A 22,217-nucleotide genomic window follows, 5' to 3' on the forward strand; every position below is an offset into this window, starting at 1 on the left:
CTCAGTAGAGACCAAAGCAAAGGCTGGTTAGATAAAGGGATCATTCAACAAATAGCTGCAGAACCATCCAGTCCCAGAGACACGCAGAGAATTGACAGTAGAGCCCTATGGATGTAGATTTGAGATAAGGACACACCAGGAATAGGCAGATTCAGTTTGAACCTTTCATGCCTAGATGGATATTAAAAATCCACTCTGCCTCCTTGTGAGTTCTCTCTGGGCTAGCTTCTGTGAATACTCTTATTTGCTCGACTACAACCGCAAGGCTATCTCATTGGCCCTCCACCACCGTGCAGCAAGGCTACAGCTCCATCCACTACATGTGGGTGGTGATATTGCATCACTGATGTAGGCCTGGATATAGCGCAAGCGTTGCACTAAGGGCAAAATGTGGGTTATTAAAAACGTTCTGGAAATGCTTCCACAGACCACTTAAGGGTAAACAGGATTATTTTATTTATTACATTTTTGTCCCACCCATGCTCCAAGGAGCTCAAGACAGCATATATGCCACTACCATTTTATGTTTCCAACGACCCAATGAGATAGGTTCAACAGAGGGAGAAAGAGTGACTGGCCAAGGTTCACCCAGTGAGCTTCATGGCTGTGATTTGAACGTGGGTCTTCCTGGTATAGCACCCAAATCATGACAGTGCCCCAGTGACATAGGTGCTGATGTTGATCAACAGCTTAGCACAAGAGGATGAGGAAGTTACCTTGGTTGATAATGAGAACATGCTCAATCAAACAAGAATCAGAAATAACACCATGCAATTTTACACTTGTGCCAGGAATCTGGTGAAAACCATTCAGCACTTAAAATATCCAATTTAGCTTGAAAGAAAGATCACATATCAGCAAGAACAATTTCATCCTCAAGCACATTCCCTCTTTGTATGTTAAGCATATTTCAAACACTCATCTATATGTAGTTCTGGAAAGTTGATTTTTACTGATACAACTACTAATAAAAGAAAGCATTGCTGTAATGTAATGCTATTATCTTGTCATTTAATTCTGTAATGAGAAGCCATTATTCGATTTTGCTTTTCACAAAACTATTTTAAAAAGCATTTCAGCCTTCTGCTATAAACTGACAATGGTGAGTAGTCTCTATAATTAAGGAACCATCTCAGTTCTAAACTTATTGATGGTGCTACAAAAACTATGTATAGTAGATGAAACAATTTTGAAACATCTAACATTACAAACAAAGCCAAACAACTTTAGCTGCAATCCTACACATCTGGGGTGCAGAACCCACACCTCATGAGCCAAATCCATCCCCCTGGGATCCCTAATCTGGTCCATAGAGCCTGCTTGGGTTGCTTCAGAGGGCGAGGCTTGGAGGCCAAGCCCCACCCCCTAGAAGATTCTCCCCTTCAAGAATCCCCACAGTGGGATCGGAGGAAACAAGTCGGGATGTGGGTGCCAGTTGGGATGCAGGCACAGAGAGGAGGTGCCCAACTCAACTGATGCAAGGAAGAGCAGGCTGAGTCTTCCTTTGTGTGCCTCTCACCGCCTTCCATGGAACCCTGTGCCTCTCCTCAGCACAGAAGAAGTGAAAATGGGCAGGGATAGTGTCAGTGGCTGTATCAGCCACAGACATTATCCAGCCCATGGAGAGCCTGGTGGAGATTAATTTGGACCCCCACCGAAGATTAGTTCTGCACTCCTGCTATACACACTTTACACCACTGAACTCAGTAGGGCTTACTTCCAGGTAGATACTCATAGGCTTGCACTGTCAGTTATTAAGACTGCCAGAATGCTCAAAATTGTTGCCTAGAAAGGTTTTTTTTGGAATGATTCCCCCTTCCTTATTTTTTTCCTGAAGGTATTTTTTTTGGGGGGAGGGGTTACTTTTGCAACCCTTGGTGTCCTCCTGAGGCCTGCTTGCCCTCCCTTTCCCTCTGGTGTGTTGGTGGTGCCATTTTGGCTACTTAAGGATCCACACTCAAGAGAACGAATTTACTCTTAGTATACAGGAGTCTGTATTCCACAAGACAGATAATATGCAGTGTTCTCACTAACTGGGCTCCGTATGTTCAAAACATAAAATAAGGTATTTCAATAGGGATCTTCAACAGAGAGTGATGCATTGACGGAATAGCTGCACAATGCCTTTTGATTGGTAGTGCTAGGAGCCCTGCATCCGGAAGGACCCTAGATGCACTAGGTTGGTCACACACCAAGAGTTTTTAAGCCAAAGTCTTAAAAGACATGGGAATGTACTGATTTGAAGAAAACACTTAATAACCAAGGAAACGGGCAAAAGTACTGGCAAGCAAACATGCTAAATGCCACATGGCAGAAGATGTTTACACAGGACTTTGTTCCTGGCACACACAAAAAAATGTTATAAGAGTGTTGACAACACAGCACAATGTTCAGTTTGTGAATATCTTGAAATGTAGCGAAATGGAGTGAAAACCTTGCAGGGTATCCAACGCACGTCTCTCAACCTCCAAAGTCCAAGAAAATGTGACACCAAATAAGGAGGACGAAGAGGGGAAAATTTAGCCAAGAAACGCAAATGTGATGTGATTTGTTGGTGTAATGTAATTTTTTTTTTAAAAAAAAATCCTTTAGCATCAGGGAGGTTTGGTGTGTTTGGACTGAGAGCAGAATGGGAGAAGCCCCAAGCTATAGTAGTGCTAATTGATGGTTGGATCAGCACGGGATGTCCTTGGAGCCTTGCCATCAGCTTCTCATAACTTTGTTTAGGATAAACAAAATCAAGACTTTCTTGAGACACACACTCGGTAGACAGTCAGGATAGTGGCAGCGGAGACGGCCAAAGCTCTGGCCTCAAATGCTGACTATGTGGAATCTTATTTGTATTGCCCTGTTGCCTCTATCCTTGTCTGAGTCAAGAGAGTAGAGGAAATCCAGATATGAGATAAGGGATAGATCAGCTTCCGTCCCATGAAGAACCACTGCAATGTGATCCTGCAAGGAGGTACAACAGTGTAAGAAATGTCCCTTTTTTTGCTCCCACCTGACTAAAAAGATACTTGGAGCAGTTACATTTCTGGACTATGGACAGTTGAGCATATTTGTGCCATGGCCGGATAACTGCAGCCTGTTGCAGCGTGCAAAAAATGGATTAAACGGCAGAACAATAATCCAGCCATACTTTGGCAATAGGAATTTTATAAGCTTCCCCATTTCCTACATTCCTTGGAAGCTGTCACCAATTACATAAGACCAACAAGTCCCATTTATTTGAGATATTGGATACTTGGAGGTGCTGGTGGCATAAAAGAAATAGTATCATAATTCTAGCATCCAGATGTGGGCAGTAAGCAATCCTTGACTATATCCTTTCCAACACACTTAAAGATCAGCGCCTGCTTTTTGCAGCCTGGCAATTCTTCAGCTATATGCCTCATTCACTTTTAGCTCCTGACCATTTTTACTGAAGTTCATTTATTAAAATATTTATACCCCATCCTTCTGGTACAAAAACACCACTCGGGGGGCTAACAAAATGTAGAAATTACTCTCTCATAAAAAACAAAAAACCTCAATATAAACCACCAAAGCACATCAGATCTATTGCTGAAGTCAGAAGCCCAGTTTGTACATCACAGTAACTGCACATCACACTTACTGTGAACAAGCAAGTATGCTGGTGCGTGCTGTGCTCATTCTATATATATTCTTCAGAATGTAATTGTTTAGAATTCTGGCTTACCATTATGTCTGAACTAGCCTGAGGTGATGTCACACACTTCTTCCCATAGCACCTCATAGGGCCCATTTAAGGCTTGGTCTAAACACGCTAGCAGAAAAAGGTGGCAGAGTCCTAAAGTAGAAATGCCATTTTTGAATGCTTCTCCCTCACCCCCTCACAGAAAAAGAATGTGTAAAACACCCAAATAAGTTAGTGCATCCAAAAGAAAGTTTCCAAGACAACGCTCTCACTGCTATGCTAGTTTTCTGCTTGGTAGTTTGTGTGTGTGGGGTGGTGGTGGTGGTAATGCAGGGCCTTTAAAAATGTGATTCCCCACCTGCAGTCTGAAGTTGTACCATTCCACCATCTAATTTTGCAGCATATGTAGGCCATAGACTACCAGGAATTCCATGCAGGCAAGTGTGTGGGCTGGTAGAGGAGCAATGAATTGCTCCTTTGCCAGTTCTCTTGGTATAAGGCCATTGTTTTACTAGCCTGCAAAGAAGCTAGAAGCCTGTGTTTCCATGCTGCCCTGGCTGTGGATGGGGGTGGGGCTTCCTCTCCTCCACGGCCTTGCACATTTTGTTCAGGGATATCCTTGCAAAAAGATTTGCTTCACACTTGCACCCCCAATTTGACTGTGACTGCATTATTCCCCCCAAATGACATTTCAGTCTCTTAAAAACAACTTTTAGCTGACCTGTTCCATGGGCTGCATCTGTAGCAGCAGACAGAAAATATATAATTTAAAGAAATTGGATAGATGCCAGATGGAGGTCTCTGTGATCAGGCCCAGAGTCCAAAAACTAGTTAATCTAGCATGTTTTGCAATCATAGTCCCTAATTATCAAAAGATTACTGAAAAATGGTGAACAGATTTCTTAAACACATATGAAAGAAAAGTTAAAGCCATAATCCTATGCACGCTTACCTGGGAGTAAGCTCCATTGAACACAATGTGACTTACTTCTGAGTAATCGTACATAGGATTGCTCTGCACAGAATGTTGTAATATTCTACATGAATTTTGTTTTCTTAAGGGATAAGGCTGATTATTTCTTTGCATGTTTCTCTGGACTCAGTCAAAGGGGAAAAAGCAGTGTTCTGTGACAGGCGAATTGTAACGCTCCAAATTGCTGCATGGCAACAGGAATAACTCTGGGAAATTCAGTGCATCAATGGCAGTTATTATGTTGTGACTTATATTTGTTCTTTCCACCCAAGTACAGAAGACGATTTTGAGTGGTGGATTTTATTTTCTTTTAAACGTAACTGCTTTCCCTGCTAGGATCAAACAAGAGTAATTCATTTATTCCATTACCCACACCAAGTCCCTTAAGAATTAAGCAACGCTTTCCAAGCCTCATGTGGCCTATAATGCCGAGGAGCTTGGTAAACGCAAGCCTTATCTCACAATCCATAATTTTTAATTGCCCGTACTCAATGGAATGCCTCAATCTTCCACTGATGGCATCAAAGTCTACTGCCATGGAAATAGCTAGTGCTACAAACAGCGACCTCACCTCTCAGGAAACAGGGAAGACTGTGTCAAGTGAAAATGACAGCTGGGATAAATCAACCTTCAAATATAATGAATATTTATTGTGGTCTGCTTAAACACACACTGGCAATTCAAACTTGCTTAAGGGACATTGTAGGGCATGAAAGGCTCTCACATTGCATTCTTTTTCTAACTGCAAGATCAACAAAATCTCAGAATTTACTCTTGACTTCTCAAGACTGGCCAATCTTTTCTTTCTTTTTCTAGAATTTGTATGCTGCTCCTCAGCCAAAAGGCTCTCAGAATGGCTCACATAAAATAAACAAGGTAGTCCCTGCCTGCAAGCTTAAAATCTAAAAAGACAGGACGCGGAAGGAAAAAGGAATGGGGAGGGAAGAGGAGGGAAAAAAGTAATTCTTCCAGCAAGGCTGGTGGAATGGCCCTGCTTCCCCCTCTCATCCTCCCTCAGCTCAGTCTGCTGCAATGGCTGCTGGTGGTGACACTGAAGGAGGAGGAGCCTTCACGGCGGAGGTCTTTCAGCAGGGCTGGTGAAATGGCTCTGTTCTCCCTCCATACACTTGTTTCTGCTCAAGTGCCACTATCCCACACCCAACCTTTACAATTATTGCCTCTTTCTTAGCTCCCAACTTGGCCCCTTGCTACCTCTTTTATATTTCTGCCACACACCAAGGATGTTTCAGCGGGGAGCCCCTGGGCCCTTTCACACAGCACAATGACACGCAACATCCTACCAGCAGCCTGGCCATTCTGCTAGTGAACTTTAGGGCTCCAGTCTAGTAAGTCACACAACCACTGCAGCATAGTGGTTAGGGTTAGACAGAGACCATGGAGAACAGGGTTCAAATCCCGCTTATCCGTGAGGCTCCTGAGGTGACCTTGGGCCAGTCTCTCATCCTAACCTCCCTAGAGTGAGGGTTGTTGTGAAGGTAAATGGAGCGGGGGGGGGGGGACCATATTGAGAAGGTAGGCTATCAGTGAAATACATCAATTATATGGGTGTGGAGCACAATGAACTGAGTGATGGATGTTCTGAACCAAGAAGCTGTGCCAAGGCAGGTTTCCAACTCAACTCCATCCCCACAACACTTATTTTCTCTCTCTCTCCCTCCCTGTCCTACACACACACACACACACACACACACAGCTTGAACAAGCATTAGGGCAAATTAATGGCTATTAAACTTTAAGGGGGAAACTTCAAAGTTTCTAGTGTTCAGATAGTCTGTTCCTGCTCAGATGCTGTTGTTCAAGCATCTTCTCTTCCCCATCCAGTAGCATTCCATCGCTGATTGTGCTTTACTGTGTAAGACTGCAAACACAGAGCCAGTGGGAAAGTGCATTAATAAGCCTCTGAGCAACTGGGTGTCTGGCTTTTCATGTGCCATTTTGAAAACACGATGAATAAACTATGATATAATTTCATATTATTTTAATAACTTTCAATATCTTTGATGCCCATTTGTACCTGTGTCCAGGTTGTGACCAGGGCAGGTGGCTACATTCAGATATGATGGCTACCAGGGAGAAACACTGTGCAGAGGACATATGACATGGAGTCATATCATTGGGATTTTCTCTGCAATCAAATTCATGAGAAAGAAAGACAATACAATTGACTGTCAGAATTCTGACACACATCTTGGTGTCTTGGATAATACTTTCAATGACCCAGGGTGCCAGATCTCTGGATATTTGCATGTCTGGGATAAATGTATCCACACATGCCAAATTACTACAAGAAATATAATATCTTGCTGTAAACCATTTAAAGGCAAAACTAAAGGCAAAACTGAAGTACTTTGGCCACATAATGAGAAGACAGGATACCCGGGAGAAGATGCTGATGCTAGGGAAAGTGGAAGGTAAAAGGAACAGGGGCCGACCAAGGGCAAGATGGATGGATGATATTCTGGAGGTGACGGACTCGACCTTGGGGGAGCTGGGGGTGGTGACGGCCGACAGGAAGCTCTGGCGTGGGCTGGTCCATGAAGTCACGAAGAGTCGGAAGCGACTGAACGGATAAACAACAACAACAAACCATTTAGGGTACAATCCTATCTAGCTAGGCGTCCACCTCTGAACTCGGAGGCAACCACCTATCAAATGCAGGGCAGGAGAAACATGGAGGGTATTGTTCCCGCCGCGCTTCTCCTGCCCTGCTTTTTCGGCTAGACAGCCGGCTGTGGCTGTCTAGTTGTGGCAGCACAGAGCAGGGAAGGAGGTTGCTGTACGACACATAAGATGTCGTACAGGTAGCTACGCTCTCCCCTCCCCGGAATGCCCCCAGCCGTATCCCTTTCTGGCAGCTCTGCGCTCCTCTTGCGGGTGCACAGGATGGGGCTGTTCTGCACTGCCTTGGATTTTCCAAGCCATCTAGCTGCTGTCTAGCATCTATGGCCATCTAGCTGCTGTCTAGCGGCCACAGGATTGATCCCTCCAAAAACATAAATCAGAACTGCAACCAGTAATTCTAGGTATTCTGAAAAATCTTTAATATGTTTATGTCTTTTAGTTGACTGCACACATACATTTCTGCACAACATATTTGCAGTAGCATGGGTGAACAGATTTAATTACAGACTAATTAATAATCAAATGGAATGATCACTCAAATGTTTCCCTAAATGTTTATAGACTTGTTTGAGGCTGGATGGAGATCAGGAGCTAGAAGGTGGCTCCAGGCACATTAGGGAACATGAAAGAAGGCACGGCATTCTGGAGGAGGTGAGGAAGACAAAGGGAAAGTGGAGAAGTCTAGGCAGATCATGGGGAGTGGAGGAATGTAGGTAGAGATAAGGACTGGGCAGTTATGTAGATCTTCTCCTCCTCAAAGATCCCAAAGCAGTTCTCAGACCTTAGGAGATACAGATCTATAAAGCAGTCTCTTTGAAATCTATGAAGGGAATGGAAACAACTTACAGTAACTGGAAACAGAGAAATAATTAGACCAAAGAAAGGATGTTTCAAACAATACTGGTTTATGGGTGTACATCAAACGAGGAGCCCTGCAGGGAAAACAACAAGACAGCTGCTTGCTCAAATTTTACAGCAGGGTTGAGATGCATGGGGTGGTGGTGGAAACAATCTATTCTGTATTTTGGGCTCTACTGAAAATATATCTTGAGCTATCATGTAACCTTATTAACCGAGCCACACAACAAGCCTGCACACTTGATGAAAGGTACTAATTTTTCCAGGTCTACCCAGTGATTTTGATGGGTGAGCCAGTCTTACACATCTAGGGACCAAACTAGATGTAACATTTGTCATGTGGTTTGGCATTGCATGTCTAATTTTTGAAAAACAAATAGAGGGCATGGGGGCAAGCTAGATCAGAACTGTGGCATGGGGGGAAAGAAGGGGTTTCATGCCTCCACACTCACACACACTTGCTATTCACAGTAGGAGGAAAGCTCCCATTGCAAACAGCAAGCACAGAGGGACATGGTTTCGACTCCCATCTAGTTTGGCCCTAAATCTGACAATCTATCCAATATATCACACAGGCTCATTTGTTCTACAATATTCATATTCAGCATGGGGATCTGAACTCTGAAAGTATACAAGCAGCTCTAAGAAAGAAAGAAAGAAAGAAAGAAAGAAAGAAAGAATCCTTCAGACTCTGATATCAGAATTACTCTGAGATACAGACTCATACGCATCACCTGTGTGTAGTTCAAAGTTTGCACAAACACACATCTCCTTGAGCGAGTTTTTGTTAAGCCTAACTCCATACCTTCCAGAGAATGATAATGGCTCTGTTATATATTTTCTCTAAGGTTAAGTTCAGCACTCTTGCTAGCTAGCTTATTAGCAAGGAACACACTGAACAATGTTGCCACAGCCAAAAGAGAACAGAAGACTCACCTCTCCCAACAGGATGAAACAATATAGTAGAGATTTGTAGCAAGCTTAGAGTTGCATTTACAGTATAATCCTAAACAAGTTTACTCAGAAGTAAATCCCATCAAGTCCAATATCAGTGTATTTAGATGCCCACTTACCTGAGAGTCATGGAGACTTACTTTTGAGCAGACATATAAAGGCTGAGGATTGCACTGTTAATCACTTGCATGGATTTATCATTTTTTATTCTGATCTGCTGTGACACTTTATTGGGTTGAGGCTACCTTTTTCTTTTCTCAGATCCAAGGCATATGCTTCTAATTGTTACCTCTCAGCCAGTTAACTTATTACAATCATTATTAACAGAAGTGAGTACAGCATGGGACTAAAAATCAGGATATTGTTCCTATCTCTGGGAGGTAAAAATAGTTAGCCAAAGGAAAAAGAATACCCAGGAGAGGTTAAGATTTCAAATACTGTTTGTCTACGACAAGAATGATACGTGCTCAGATTCAGCCTTTTCGCATCTCTTGTTGTCAAATAAATTAGAAGTATTATTCCAGTGCAGCTCTCTTCATTTCATCTATTATAATTTCCCATTTTAACTGCAGTTACTTTTAGTGTTTCTCAGAGACCAATTCTGAACAGAAGAACTGCCAGCTGAGGGCTCCGGGGTTTGGTGCAGGCCCTGCTATACCAGCAGAACCAGAGATACACCGCTGGCATGGCAGATATGCTGGCAGAACCCCCTGCGATACTCCTGGCCATAGAATTATGAGGATGCTGTGTTGCATCGGCTCTCCTTTCCTCCCCTGTGTGTACTGTGCTCCAAAACACTGGTTGTGAGCAATATGGGGACTGGCAGTATGAAAAGCACAGCTGACTGTACTACTGGGATGGAGGGTGCTGTGGCATAACTGTACATGTGGTCATGCAGGGATATATGCTGGGGAGGGTGTGTCCTTGTCATTATGAGCATTGGCTATCTCTGAGTGTGAGCAGCATGTGGGCATGGTCCCGGGGCACAGACCCTGATTGGTGAGACTGGTAGAGTTTCCAGGGATGCTGTGGTGTGCCTGTTATCTATAAAGCCATTTTTGTATTTTCTACTTGAGTTTTCCCCTCACCTCCTAGGCTAAGCATGCACAGGATAAGGTGGCTATCCACTGGCATAGCAGCAGAAGAGCATATGATTACTTTGTAAGGCTACCTGCACTTACCTGAGACATAAACGAGTAGACATGCATAGCACTGCACCGCAAGTATGTTTCAAAATCTTTCAGATTCAAATCTTAAGCAAGTCTGTCTGTAGCACTAAAAAGATAGAAAATCTGCCAATCTTTTGTGTTTCACTTAAGTCAGTGTGTACACAAAAGGGTTTTTATTCTTTGTTTTCTAAGAGATAGTACACCTTTGATTTTGTTTTTTTACTTTAACTTGCCCTATCCAGTTAGATCTAAGTAAAGCACATAAAAGCTATTAGAGTAAAGCATAAGACATGTCAGTTATTATACATTAGTATTACATAACCTGACCAAATATTTCCTCAAATTAGTGGTTCTGAAACTGTGTTCCTAGGAACTTTGGGACTCATCAGAATTTTTTCATAAGCATAAAGTTAGGTTATGTTTGGTTACAAACTGACCCTCCCCAGGTAAAGCCTCTTCCCACAAGGAAGATGTTGGAAAATGAAGGAGGAAGCTTGTAGCTGTTAAGGCAAGTTGAGCAAAAGGAACAGACAAGATGGAGCCTTTTGGAAAGCCAGATGAAATGATCAGAGGGAGATGCAAAATATCAGCGCCTCCTCCATTGGCCAGTCAACTGCTATTTGGCTCCTCCCCTTCCTGTTGGCAGTCAAAATAAACAGCAAGGATCAAAATTCTATGCAATTTTAGTTTTATAAGCCACCTTGACGGATTTTAAAGTCAAAAGCCAGGATATATAACCTAAACCAGGAGTAAGTAACGTGGTACCCATGGGCATCAGTGTGCTCCCAGGCACCTTTATTGGCACCTGCCAAGGTGCCCTACCCCTCCCACTTTTTTTTTTTAATTAACATGTTTTCTTATTGGTAGGTGGGCTTGCTGTGCAATAGGTTTCTGTTGGTTCTGGAAACTGTGGGTTCAAAGGAGTTGTTTAGTATGTTGGGGCTCAGACCCCCTCCCCCTTGTACTCAGACTTTTGGGTACATTTGCCATGCCTCCCACGGCAACCATATTGTGGTGGTATTCAGGACAAATTGCCAAATGTGCCTGTGGCCAAAAAAAGTTTGCCTACCCCTACCACTGCCCCCAGAATCTTCTGAAGAAATTTTGCAGCAGACCTCAAGAGATGATCAAATGACAGAAGGGTTTCCTGAGGGCATGAAGCTTGGAATTGACTAGCTAAATAAATAAGCCATCCTTCACTTTTGTAACTTGCCATGTAAGTTAGCAAGCTAGGAAAATGGTCAGGATAATACAAGACTCTGGCTTGTGGCAGACAGGCAAAGACACCATCAGATGGCGGCTTCTGCTTCAAATGGACTGTTTTTGTTGATTTGGTTTAAAATGTACTTTATTAACAGATCTGTTACATTTTATGAATGTTGTGAGCTACATTGGGGAATGAAGCGTATGCAACAACAGAACAATGTAGTGCGGAATGTACCTCATCCTTGTGTGAGTATCTAAAGCAGAATGCATGGAAAGACTGTGCATGCTGATGGAAACTAAATTAATAATTCATTTAAATAAATTAGGTACATTTGTCTTATGGAGGGAAAATGGTCACTTTATTTACATCAAACAACTGGGGATCAGGTCTCTTCATATCTATTAATATAACAGCAATTGAGGATTGCTACCACACTAACTCCAGGGAATTGGAAAGGCAAAGTCCTTAGGTGACACCATTCCATTGGGCCACTTCTGTCTGTAAGCATGTGTGAACTTTTAACTTCAAATATTTCCTGCCTCACAAAAGGTACATGAACGTGAAATGTGTGTACGGTCTCACAAATGAAAGTTTGTTTATGATGCAGAAAAAATAACAAACACAGACTAGTCCACCTTAATATGCTTTAAAACACTTTTTGCATCCACAGTCACCACAGTAAAAGCGATAAAGATTTTATCTGCACCTTCAGTTCACTGAATATTTGCAGAGAGGTGACTGACTGCAATTACAAAAGGATTGCATTTATTTTCGACTTGAGAGCATGATCCTGTGTGTATGCACCTATGCAGCTCACTCCCATGGATATTTACTGAGAAGTAAGCCCCAGTGAGTTCATACAGTTCTATGTAAGTGTGCATCCTAAGCATACTTTGAAATTAATCTCATTAAAAACAGTTATAGGTAGAGTCTAAATAATCATACTTGAGAAGTGACCAAATTGGTTCTTCGTTTACATAGACAACCTTCCTTTAACTCGTGGAAGAGGCACAGATTCACTTTAGAGATTTACTGTAGGGCTAACATACCATTCCGATTATTTAATATTAACGTCTTCTTTAAGAGAAAGTTGGTATCTACATTTTAAAGATCCGATTTAAATCTTAAAGATCAGATTACAAATCTGATTTATTTTTTTTCTTGGAAGTCATCGATTTTGAACCACCCTGAGAGCAGACAGGATCCCATTTACAATACTAACCTCACCAGATCAGTCATACAGGATCCCACCACCACGACCTCAGCAACTGCCATGTCGGAAGCAGATTTAGCAGCAGCAAGAGGCCCCTTTCTCTACACTGTGACCTTTAACCTGCTGCAGCTCTACCTGCCCTCAGCGGCAGCGCTCTCACTGCCCTTTGCTACTTTTCCACAAACCGCTCTGCCTGCGGGGCCCTTCACCGACCTGACGCGTTCGCCCTTTAAAGCGCCTGAGTGCTGCTTTGCGCTTTTCCCACACCAAAGCGCGCCTACCTTTTCCCCAAGTGAACGGCCGAGCTCCGCGATCATCATTAGAATGTCTCATTCTAGTCTTGCTCCGAAGCAGGATCCGTTAAAATATATATATATTTATATATATATATATCTTAAATATCATATATATATATATATATATATATATATCGCTATTATTCAGGCGTGCATTAGACACCTCTATCTCTAAGGAAGCCCCGATTTTTACTTATTTCTTCGGCTTTCGAGGAGGGCCTCGGCGCGCGCTTGAGGGTGCTCGAGGGCGCGCACGCAGCGTACAGGCTGGAGTGGGCGGGTCCACGCAGGCGCCCAGAGTGCGTGGCTAAGGCGAGTGGTCGGTGCCGCTTTTTTAGGTTTGTTTGCGTTTCCCCACCGCGCGCTCCGCAGGTAGCTACCCTAGCGGTGGCTGAGGGAGGCCCGAAAATATTGTGCCCCTTCAGACGGGGCCGGTGGTGGATGGATATGTGGGGATTTCCTTCCATGCTTCTCCTTGGGGGGCGGGGGCAGCATAAAGTATGAGGGCTGGGTTGGCAGCAGTGGGTGGCTGGATAATATGGGGTATACCTTCAAGTCTGGATATCCTATGGGGAGGTGCGTGTGTGTGTGTGTGGGGGGGGACTGAATGGGGTGGGTTATCCCTTCTTCACCCCCTATGGCTTGAGGTATTTCTGTTTGTGCTGTGGTTTGCTCTGTGCTTAGCTGCAGGTGCTGTAATAATGGGTTGTATCCAGTGTTAATCCTATGTAGAGGAGACCCATTGAATCAATGGGACTTACGTTAGACTAACATTGGATGCAACCCATTGGCTACAACCCAGTGATAATAAATTCCTGTGCCTCTAATAGTTGATACAGGCAAACCCTCAAAATTTGCTGTTATAATTATTATTACAGGTTTCATGTGCCTCTAATACTTGCTACAGGCAAAAATCCAAAAGGAGACCAGTAGCAGTTAAGATTGTGAGTCTCAGCGCTCATGATGAGAGAGTGGCCTCTGTTTTGGGAGGGCACTGAAATTGTCTTGGCTGCAGCCTTCCGACTGCAATATGGAGATAAGTTTCCTAGTCTACCATATAGATTAGTATGCATGTAAACTGTTTAGATATTTTATTATATTCAGTGGCATACAAGTACTGCTAGTCAATAAATACAGGGTATTATTATTTTTATGAACTTGAACACACTGTGGGAGAGAACGGAGGACAGGAAGGCCTGGTGTGCTATGGTCCATGGGGTCACAAAGAGTCGGACACGACTTAACAACTGAACAACAACAACAACATTATTATTATTATTATTATTTTGGGTGAAAGCCAGCTGTGTCCCTTGGGACAGATGTTGGTGGAATGGATTCTCCCCTGTGCCCCCAAAATCTGCTCTGGAGGGTCGGGCGACCTTCTAGAGCAGATTTGGAGATGGTATGGGGCAATCAAAGGGGGAAGAGGAAAGAGAAGAACCACTGCATGAACAGATACTTGTTTGTGTGATATTGGATGGAACCCCCGTCTCATTGCTGTGGAAAGCTCTGTACGTTGGGTTTTAGCCTTTTGTGTAAATGTGAAAGGTACAGGAGCCTTGCCCCCCCACACCCCACCAAGGGAGTAGCCACCTAAAGCTACTGCCGCCATTTACATTAAGATAGGATCGTTGAGAGCTGCTATCAGTCAGAGTTAGCAATACTAGGCTAGATGGACTGGTGGTCTGACTTGGTATAAGGCAACTTCATATGAAGGGAGTGTTTGGGGTTGGGGGATACAGTTGGTGACATGCTACCCTACTAGTGAAGAACAGCTACTAGAAGTTGGGTTCCTGGAGAGCAGGGGTGGGCAACCTCTGGCCCTCTGGATGTTTTTGCCTATAAATCTCAGCCCTAGTCAGCATAACCAATGGTGAGGGATCATGGAGGTTGTAGGCCAAAAACTCTGGAGGGCCACAGGTTGTCTACCTCTGCTTTAGAGGTTGTGGCTCTTGGAGTTCCCTTTCTAGAGGGTGGGATATCAAGTGCTCTTAAATACATGGCTGCCAATTACCAGCAATTTCACATCTCATTCTTGATGTGGATTCTCCATCCAGCTATTGATCTCACTCCCGAACTCTTACCTCGGCAGCCTTGTAATTTCAGGCATAATATCACCTTTGTAGACAGTTACAGATTTCACTTGGATGCGTGTCTGACCCTGTATGTCCTCATGAGCTTGAATTCTATACCTGGGCATTGGTAGGGTTATTATAAACTGTTTATCCTGTCTTTTGGTGACTTTTGATTAGATCAGCCATGTAATATTGATGACATTTTGGGGAGCAGGACCTCTTCAAAGTATTTGTGGGAATATCCTTGAGTGGTAGTTAGCTCACAGATTGTATGGCGGGTCAGTCTGTGCTAAGGAGTTCCCATATGGGGTTCCTTGTAGTTAATCTTGGATCTGCTTTTGTTTAAGGTATATGCAGGCCCTTTGGGGAAGATGGTGTGAAGGTGCTGGTAACATTAGCTCTAACCTTTTCTAACACTGTTGTTTTCGGCACCTCCTGAAGACAGCTCTTTTCCAGGAAGCCTTCCTTGATTGACCAACTAGTGTTTTATTGGCACTGTGTGTGTGTGTGTGTAATTTTAATATGATGTTTCATTCTTTTTATCCTTTTACATTTTGTTGTTCACTGCTCTGGAAACTGCTTAGATGTGGAGCAGTATACAAGTGTTGTAAATAAATAAACAAACCTTTTTGTCCAACCCAGGCTCTGCATCCTTGTTAAGCTCTGTCTGATTTAAGTTCTGGCTTAACAAGGTATTGTTGTTTTTACTACATAAAGATATTGTATACAACTGTGGGTATAAATTTATATTTGGGGTGTCAAACTTAAAAATGACTTGAGATTGAACCATTCTAAATGTGTTTTGTGAGATTAAACAGGCACTGTCCAAATTCTAGTGTTGAAGTAAATGTCATCTGAACAGCTTGTGATAACACAAGCTGAACATAGCCCACTAGCCATGTATGGTTGCCTGCCAAGTGCTTGACTCTCACCCCTCCCTGCTTTTGGCAGCCCAGGCAGGCAGCAAAACCAGGAGATTTATCAAACAAGTGGTGGGCTGTGCTCATCTTGGTGCGTTATATGTTAGAACTGATTAGTGGAGAAAATGAGTGAGATGCGTGCTTTATTCTAGTGTATGAGTGAGATACTTACTAAATGGCAGGAATGCATATAGCAATGTGACCATAAATATGGGATATAGATGAATGTTTGTCCAGTCTCCCTTTTTATTTCCAGCTAGCTTTGTTCCTACTTTCTTTCCCTTGGTCCCTACTTCATGCAGTCTTTCTCTTAAGTTCCCTGCTTCCTTCATCTTTCCTTGGTCCTCTTCCCTTTGTCCCTGCCTCATCTATGTCTTTTTGTCAGGCCTCTGTGTTGTCACTTGTTATAATATAAGGAGGTATTGAAATGGGATAGCTATTTAATACACTCTCAATTATTTTTCTTGCAGAGCTGAGTACAACTTGCAAATTAATATGTCCCCTGAAATTGCCTTGAACAGAATCTCTCCATCACTTTCTCCTTTAATTTCCAATGTGGTCAGAAATGGAAAAGTAGGATTAGATGCAACTAACTGTTTAAGGATTACAGATCTGAAATCTGGGTAAGCTTCCTAAATGAATTCAAATAATGTCCAAGTGCTGATTTTGCTATGCCAGTAAGTACCTTTAACATTTCTCATTTATCTGAAATGAAGAGATTAAAGAAGTTCTTACTGATTTCCTCAACAACCCTGTAGAGATTTTGGTTTAAAGTGTTGTGCAGAACACTTGCAATAGAATTCTTTTTCATCAGTAGCTCTTGATTGATTTCAGAAGTCATCCTATTTCATCACCATACCATGTTTTGGTTTCTTAACCTTCCCTGGATATTGTATTACTTGGATGAAAATGCATCTGACGATTTCTGCTGTGACTGAAACAAAAATAAAACCAGAAGAATAGAACTCTCTGAATGTAGCTCAGTAGAGTAGCACGTGCATTCAAAAGGTCCCAAGTGTAGTCTCTGGCATTTTTTGATGTAACTGAGAAAGACTCCTGGCTGAAATTGTGGAGAGCTGCTGCTAGTAGACAGTACTGACCTAGATGGACCAAAGGTCTGACTTGGTATACTTCAGCTTCCTGTGTTCCTCAGCATTATTCTTCTACCTGACCAGAATGCCATCAACAAACATAGAATGGTAGCTCTAACTTGGTACACCTTCCTGGTGACCAGTGAACCCTCAGTGTTGTATTAGCCTCAGTCACAAGTCCGGAGAGGCACTAGTAACAAATTTCAGTGGCTGCTACTGCTGTCAAGCACAACTGCTAAGACTAGCTTCGCTGCCAATTTCTTCATTAATGGGTACAGTCTGACAGCTGACATTTCTGAGATGCAGAGAATAATGGAGCGCAGCTCATACAACATAATAGGCACATTCTTAACCTTGGCATTTGCTCATATAATTATAACATAGGGTAGGCCTCGCTTTTGCAGGGAAAGTATCCTGCAGCTTATTTTATTTAAATATTTTATCCTGCTTTTCTGTCTATTTAAGGGCGTCCAAGGTGGCTAACGCAATACATAAACACAATAAAGAGTCAACCAACAAATCCATAAAAACAGTAAAAAAAAAAAATTAAAAATAAAGCAACAGCAGTAAGATTAAAAACTACCAAAGTTGTCCACTACCCAGGTCAAATGCATATCGGAATAGGAGCATCTTGACTAGGTGCCTAAAAATAAGCAAAGAGGGAGCCCAGGCAGCGAATTCCAACACCTATGTACCACTACTGAAAAGGCAATTTTATTTATACTCAGTGTATTTCATATTGTATTGGGACACAGAGCATCTGTGGAATCCCTGCAGGTAGAGGTGGTTCTTCAGATAGCCAAACTGCTTATGACTTTAAAGGTAGGAACTAGCACTTCGAGCTGGACTTGGAAGTGGATTGGGAGCTTCTGAAAAATATTGGTGTGTTGTGGTTTGAAAGACAGGCTCTAGTCAAGAACACTGGCTGCTGTGTTCTGTACCAATTAAAGTTTTTGATCTTATTTATGATATTTTAAATCCATCCAGTAACAAACATTCTCTGAGAGTATTATAGATGGTTAGAAGACTAAAATATAACACTTTTCAGAAAAATATAGTCAGGGCCAGAAATATTGGAACAAGGATAACTGTTTTGGCAGTTGGCCTCTGCACACCACCACACTGAAGTTGAAAGGAAACACACCCAGATGGGAGCGAAGTCAGGACTTTCCGCTGTAATTCAAGGGGTTTGACAAAAGTGGGGCACTACCCATTCAGGAAGGACAGCCAGTGGCATACCCCCCATCGTTGGTGGCCCATAAGTAATGGAATGAATGGCTGACAAGCAGCCGCATGGCCAGGTGTGGTCTGTTTCCTGGGTAGCCCATGACCAGTCAAGCAGATTAAAGGCCTGAATTACAGCTGGAAGTCCTGACTTCGCTCCCACCTGGGTGCGTTTCCTTTCAGCTTCAGTGTGGTGGTGTACAGAGGCCAACTGCCAAAACAGTTATCCTTGTTCCAGTATTTCTGGCCCTGACTGTATATCGCTTGCTGCAGTAGTCTAATCTAAATTTGACCAAGGCATTTGTTAACAGTATCCAAGTCTGCCTTTTCCAGAAAAGAGTATATCTGATGCACCAGCTAATCCTGGGCACAAATGTTCCTTGCCGTGGCTGCTACCTGAGCTTCCAGTAGCATTGCTGGCTCCAGGAGTACACCCAACCTGATCTTTCAGGTAGAGTGCAATCTTATCCAAAACAGGGTCAATACCTAATTAACCCTACATTAGCTGATTTCCTTACTGACACTACTAGCATAATGGCTGGGGTGAGATCATGTTTCCAAATATTAGTTTTTAGATACTAACTAATGTTCATTTTAGGAAATGAGTTTTTGCCACAAATGTTTTGATGTGTATTGAAAATGTAGAGCCTTCAAGGAAGTTAGTTAGTATTTCCCCCTGCACACATCCATGGAAAGGTTTATTCTTGGGAAAACTGTTGTTATAGTTATGCATATAATACTACAAAGTTGTGAACCTGCTTCCTCTGCTGTTTAGATGTTGGTAGAGCAAAAGCAAGCAAGAGGCAGCTTTATATGCTCCCGATACTCTGCAGGATATACTTCAGTGTGTTTTCAAGGAAAGAGTAAATCCGTGTGGCGTAGTGGTTAGAGTGTTGGACTGGGACTCCGGAGATCTGGGTTCTAGTCCCCACTTGGCTGTGACTCTGGGCCAGTCACTGACTCTTAGCCTAACCTACTTCACGGGGTTGTTGTGAGGTTAAAATGGAAGGGGAGGACCATGTAAGCCACCTTGGGTTCCTTGCAAGAGGGGGGAAAAAGCAGGATATAAATGTAATAATAAATAAATGTTTTGTATGTCACCTGTGTTTATTGGATTTGTATCTTGAGCATAGGCACTCGTGCTTAATTGCCTCACTACTTTTTTTCCTTTTCTTTGTCTTGGCACCTTTGTAGCTCCTTGCAAATATATTTCTAATTATTATTTTTTTGCTCAGATAATAGCAGTTTTTGAAATCTCCTATGTAGCTTTATCAGAAAGAAGTAATTTGGCAAAATGCAACTGCAAATGCTGTCAACTTTCACTTCTAGACCAGTAAAAAAAAATTTAAAAAGTAGAATCTTAACAGCCTAGAAAAATACTTAGCATTGCTTTTAAGGATGCTATTATTATTATATCTCTATTTTATTATAATGTAAGATATATTATCCTTTTCCCCCAGGTATTGTGTCGCAAGCTAAAAGAAAGAGTTATATTTGCAAAATCAGAAATTTCTATTGTATTCCATATTACTGACAAAGTTTATTGTAATCATATGTCCAGTGATAACTTCAAACTGATGTCTATGAAGTAATAATCTGTTGCTGCTGAAGTCGTATGGGAATATTGTGAATTAAAGTAAACCATCATTGGTGGCTGACTCCATGTAATTGGTATAATGGATATTGAAGTTCCTTCATTCTTGAGGCTAAAATAATGGGAAAAATGTGTAAAAGGTGGATTTATTCGTGGGTTTGAATAGGCAGTAGAAATACTTGTTTGTGTTGGGCAAAACTGAATCTGAAGCCCTATTTAACGCTAGAATGTGAGGAAGTGTTTTCACAGGCAGTTGGTTGATCCCAGCTATTTCTAGTTCTGTAACTCTCACATGGGTGGGTTACTAACTGCATGATTTGGATTCTGTATCACTGCCAAATCTCCCGTCCCATTCTACATCTTGGGGGCATGTGATGACTGCATAACACAAAGCAAAGAGATTGGGCATAGCCAAAGGCACCCATGGCAGCACATGAGTTATTTTTAGGTCTTCCCCATCAGCAGCTCTTCACAGAGAATCCCCAAACTGCTTTCTTTTTAAAAAAATAGTTGAAGTTGTTATTCAATATGTACAGGGAAACAAATCTTGTTGATTTTATCTTACAAGATAGTAAAGACATGCGTATTTTTAAATTTAAATTACGGAGGCAGGGGAATAAGGACAATAGCAACTCAAAAGGATTAATTCAAACATAAAAGGCAGTTAGATAAAGGATTGACATGGGTATAGGATGGTTTGCCAAAAGGCAACTGAATCCTGTGCATATTTACTAGGAAGTATTCCCGACATTGTTCATTGTAGCTAATTCCCAGCCTTAGTGACCAGGTGGAGGGCAGGAGCTGCTTGACTCGAGATGTATATAATTTTCCTATATCATGGGGATGTGTTCCTCAGGAAGAAAGACTTTCCATATAATATAAACAGAAATCTGGCAGTGATTGCATTTTGTTTTTGAGTAGAGTTAGTGGCCAACTGCATTTGTTGGTAAACTATGTCCCCAACATGTGCCATATCCTGTCAAGCCATTGACCCCATTTTGATGTAATGGCAGCATCTGGCAGCAAATTGTGGGTTAATTAACTCACAAATTGTACGGACATGCGCCATGCCTAAGCTGCTTCCTGTTTTCTTGATGTCCGAACAGAGGCACTTGGGGTTGTTCATGGGTTAAACAACCCCAGGGTAACCATGGGTTGTTCTTGGGTTAAGTTGGGGTTGTTTAACACATCAACAACCCCAGGTGCCCCTGTTCAGACGTCACGGAAACAACCCATGAATGTGGCATTCGAGGGTTAATGGAAACAGGAAGCAGCCTGTGTGCGACATGTGCCCCCATAACAACCCAGTAAATAATTAACCCATGATTTGCTGCCAGACACTGCTGATAACATCCAAACAGGGTCACTGGTTGGCTGTTGAGGGGATTCCAGGTTCTTACTATGCAGAGTTTTGCCATAGCATATTGATGTTTTAGTAGGTCCTTATGGGTCCTTTACCTATAGTAGGTCCATTAGTAGGTCCTCAACCTACTCCTTGTGCTACCTTCCGTATCAGATGCCATGTGCCTATGTACACCAGTTGCTGGGGATCCTGAGTGGGAGGGTGCTGTTGCACTTGTGGCCCACTTGTTGTTTCCTGGTCCACAGTTGGTTGGCCACTGTGTGAACAGAATGCTGGACTACATGGACCCTTGGTCTGATCCAGCATGGCTCTTCTTATGTTCTTCTAAAAGTTTTCAGGAACTGCTCAAAGGGAAACTTCCTCCAGTGCATGCAAGCCTTTTTTAAAGTTTCCCTTTTGGCAGTTTATATCAAACATGCAAACAACCCTTTTAACTGAAACTTAAAAAGCAGTTGGGGGTTTGGTAGGAGAGCTACTGATAGAAAAACTAACTCTGGATCTTTCTGTCTCATATTTGCACACAGCATGCTGTGTGTTTAAAAAAAAAAAATTCTAAAGCTACAGCCTCAACTCTGATTCCTGATGGTGCTGAGCCTTTCTGGAGGTAGGTGCCAGAAGATCACTTGTGCCAGTCATGGTATATGTAATAAAAAAAGATGAAAAGCCAGTACTGAGGGACACTTCAGAACACATTAGGAAATGTGGGCAACTAGCTGTTTCAAAACACTTTATTTTTATTGTTATAGGTGCAAGTGAAATGAACCTAGTTCACCACTTTTTTTTATTTCTAGAGTACGTAACATGTACTAAGCACTTTATAATAAACAATAATTGACTCCAATTCCAGCCTTTAGGCTTTCAATATAAGATACTTTTGCTTGGCAAAAGTGTATTATATTGAAGTTCTATAGCAGTTCCTATGTTTGGTGTTACCCTAAAAGACAAAAAAGAAGTTCTTCACTTTCTGTAATACCTTTAA

The 22,217-nt window shown here is 42.3% G+C and overlaps 2 protein-coding genes across 31 annotated transcripts in view; one reads left to right on the top strand and one right to left on the bottom strand.

Annotated features, from left to right (window-relative positions):
* Nucleotides 1–13,015, bottom strand: part of RBKS (ribokinase) — an 83,730-nt gene extending 70,715 nt beyond the window's left edge. For 3 of the 4 annotated variants that reach the window (XM_084828576.1, XM_084828575.1, XM_084828574.1), the window contains exon 1: nucleotides 12,685–12,866. In XM_084828576.1, the coding sequence (XP_084684702.1) occupies nucleotides 12,685–12,737 (53 nt within the window). In that variant the 5' untranslated portion in view covers nucleotides 12,738–12,866. Of the gene's footprint in view, nucleotides 1–12,684; nucleotides 12,867–12,956 lie in introns of those variants that run through there. The other variant, XM_084828577.1, reaches the window with a different exon arrangement.
* Nucleotides 13,016–13,240: 225 nt separating this feature from the next.
* Nucleotides 13,241–22,217, top strand: part of BABAM2 (BRISC and BRCA1 A complex member 2) — a 205,778-nt gene continuing 196,801 nt past the window's right edge. For 15 of the 27 annotated variants that reach the window (XR_014786894.1, XR_014786895.1, XR_014786896.1 and 12 more), the window contains exons 1-2: nucleotides 13,241–13,309; nucleotides 16,437–16,589. Coding sequence is in view for 18 of the 27 variants with exons in the window: in XM_084828561.1 (XP_084684687.1) it covers nucleotides 16,462–16,589 (128 nt within the window). In the remaining 9 variants the exon portion in view is untranslated. Of the gene's footprint in view, nucleotides 13,344–13,849; nucleotides 13,916–15,720; nucleotides 15,739–16,436; nucleotides 16,644–22,217 lie in introns of those variants that run through there. The other 12 variants (XR_014786900.1, XM_084828563.1, XM_084828560.1 and 9 more) reach the window with 6 other exon arrangements.

Source organism: Heloderma suspectum, chromosome 1 (genome assembly GCF_057233095.1).
Source record: "Heloderma suspectum isolate Gila_16-S chromosome 1, 16-S_ref, whole genome shotgun sequence".
In the NCBI taxonomy this organism is placed as follows: domain Eukaryota; kingdom Metazoa; phylum Chordata; class Lepidosauria; order Squamata; family Helodermatidae; genus Heloderma; species Heloderma suspectum.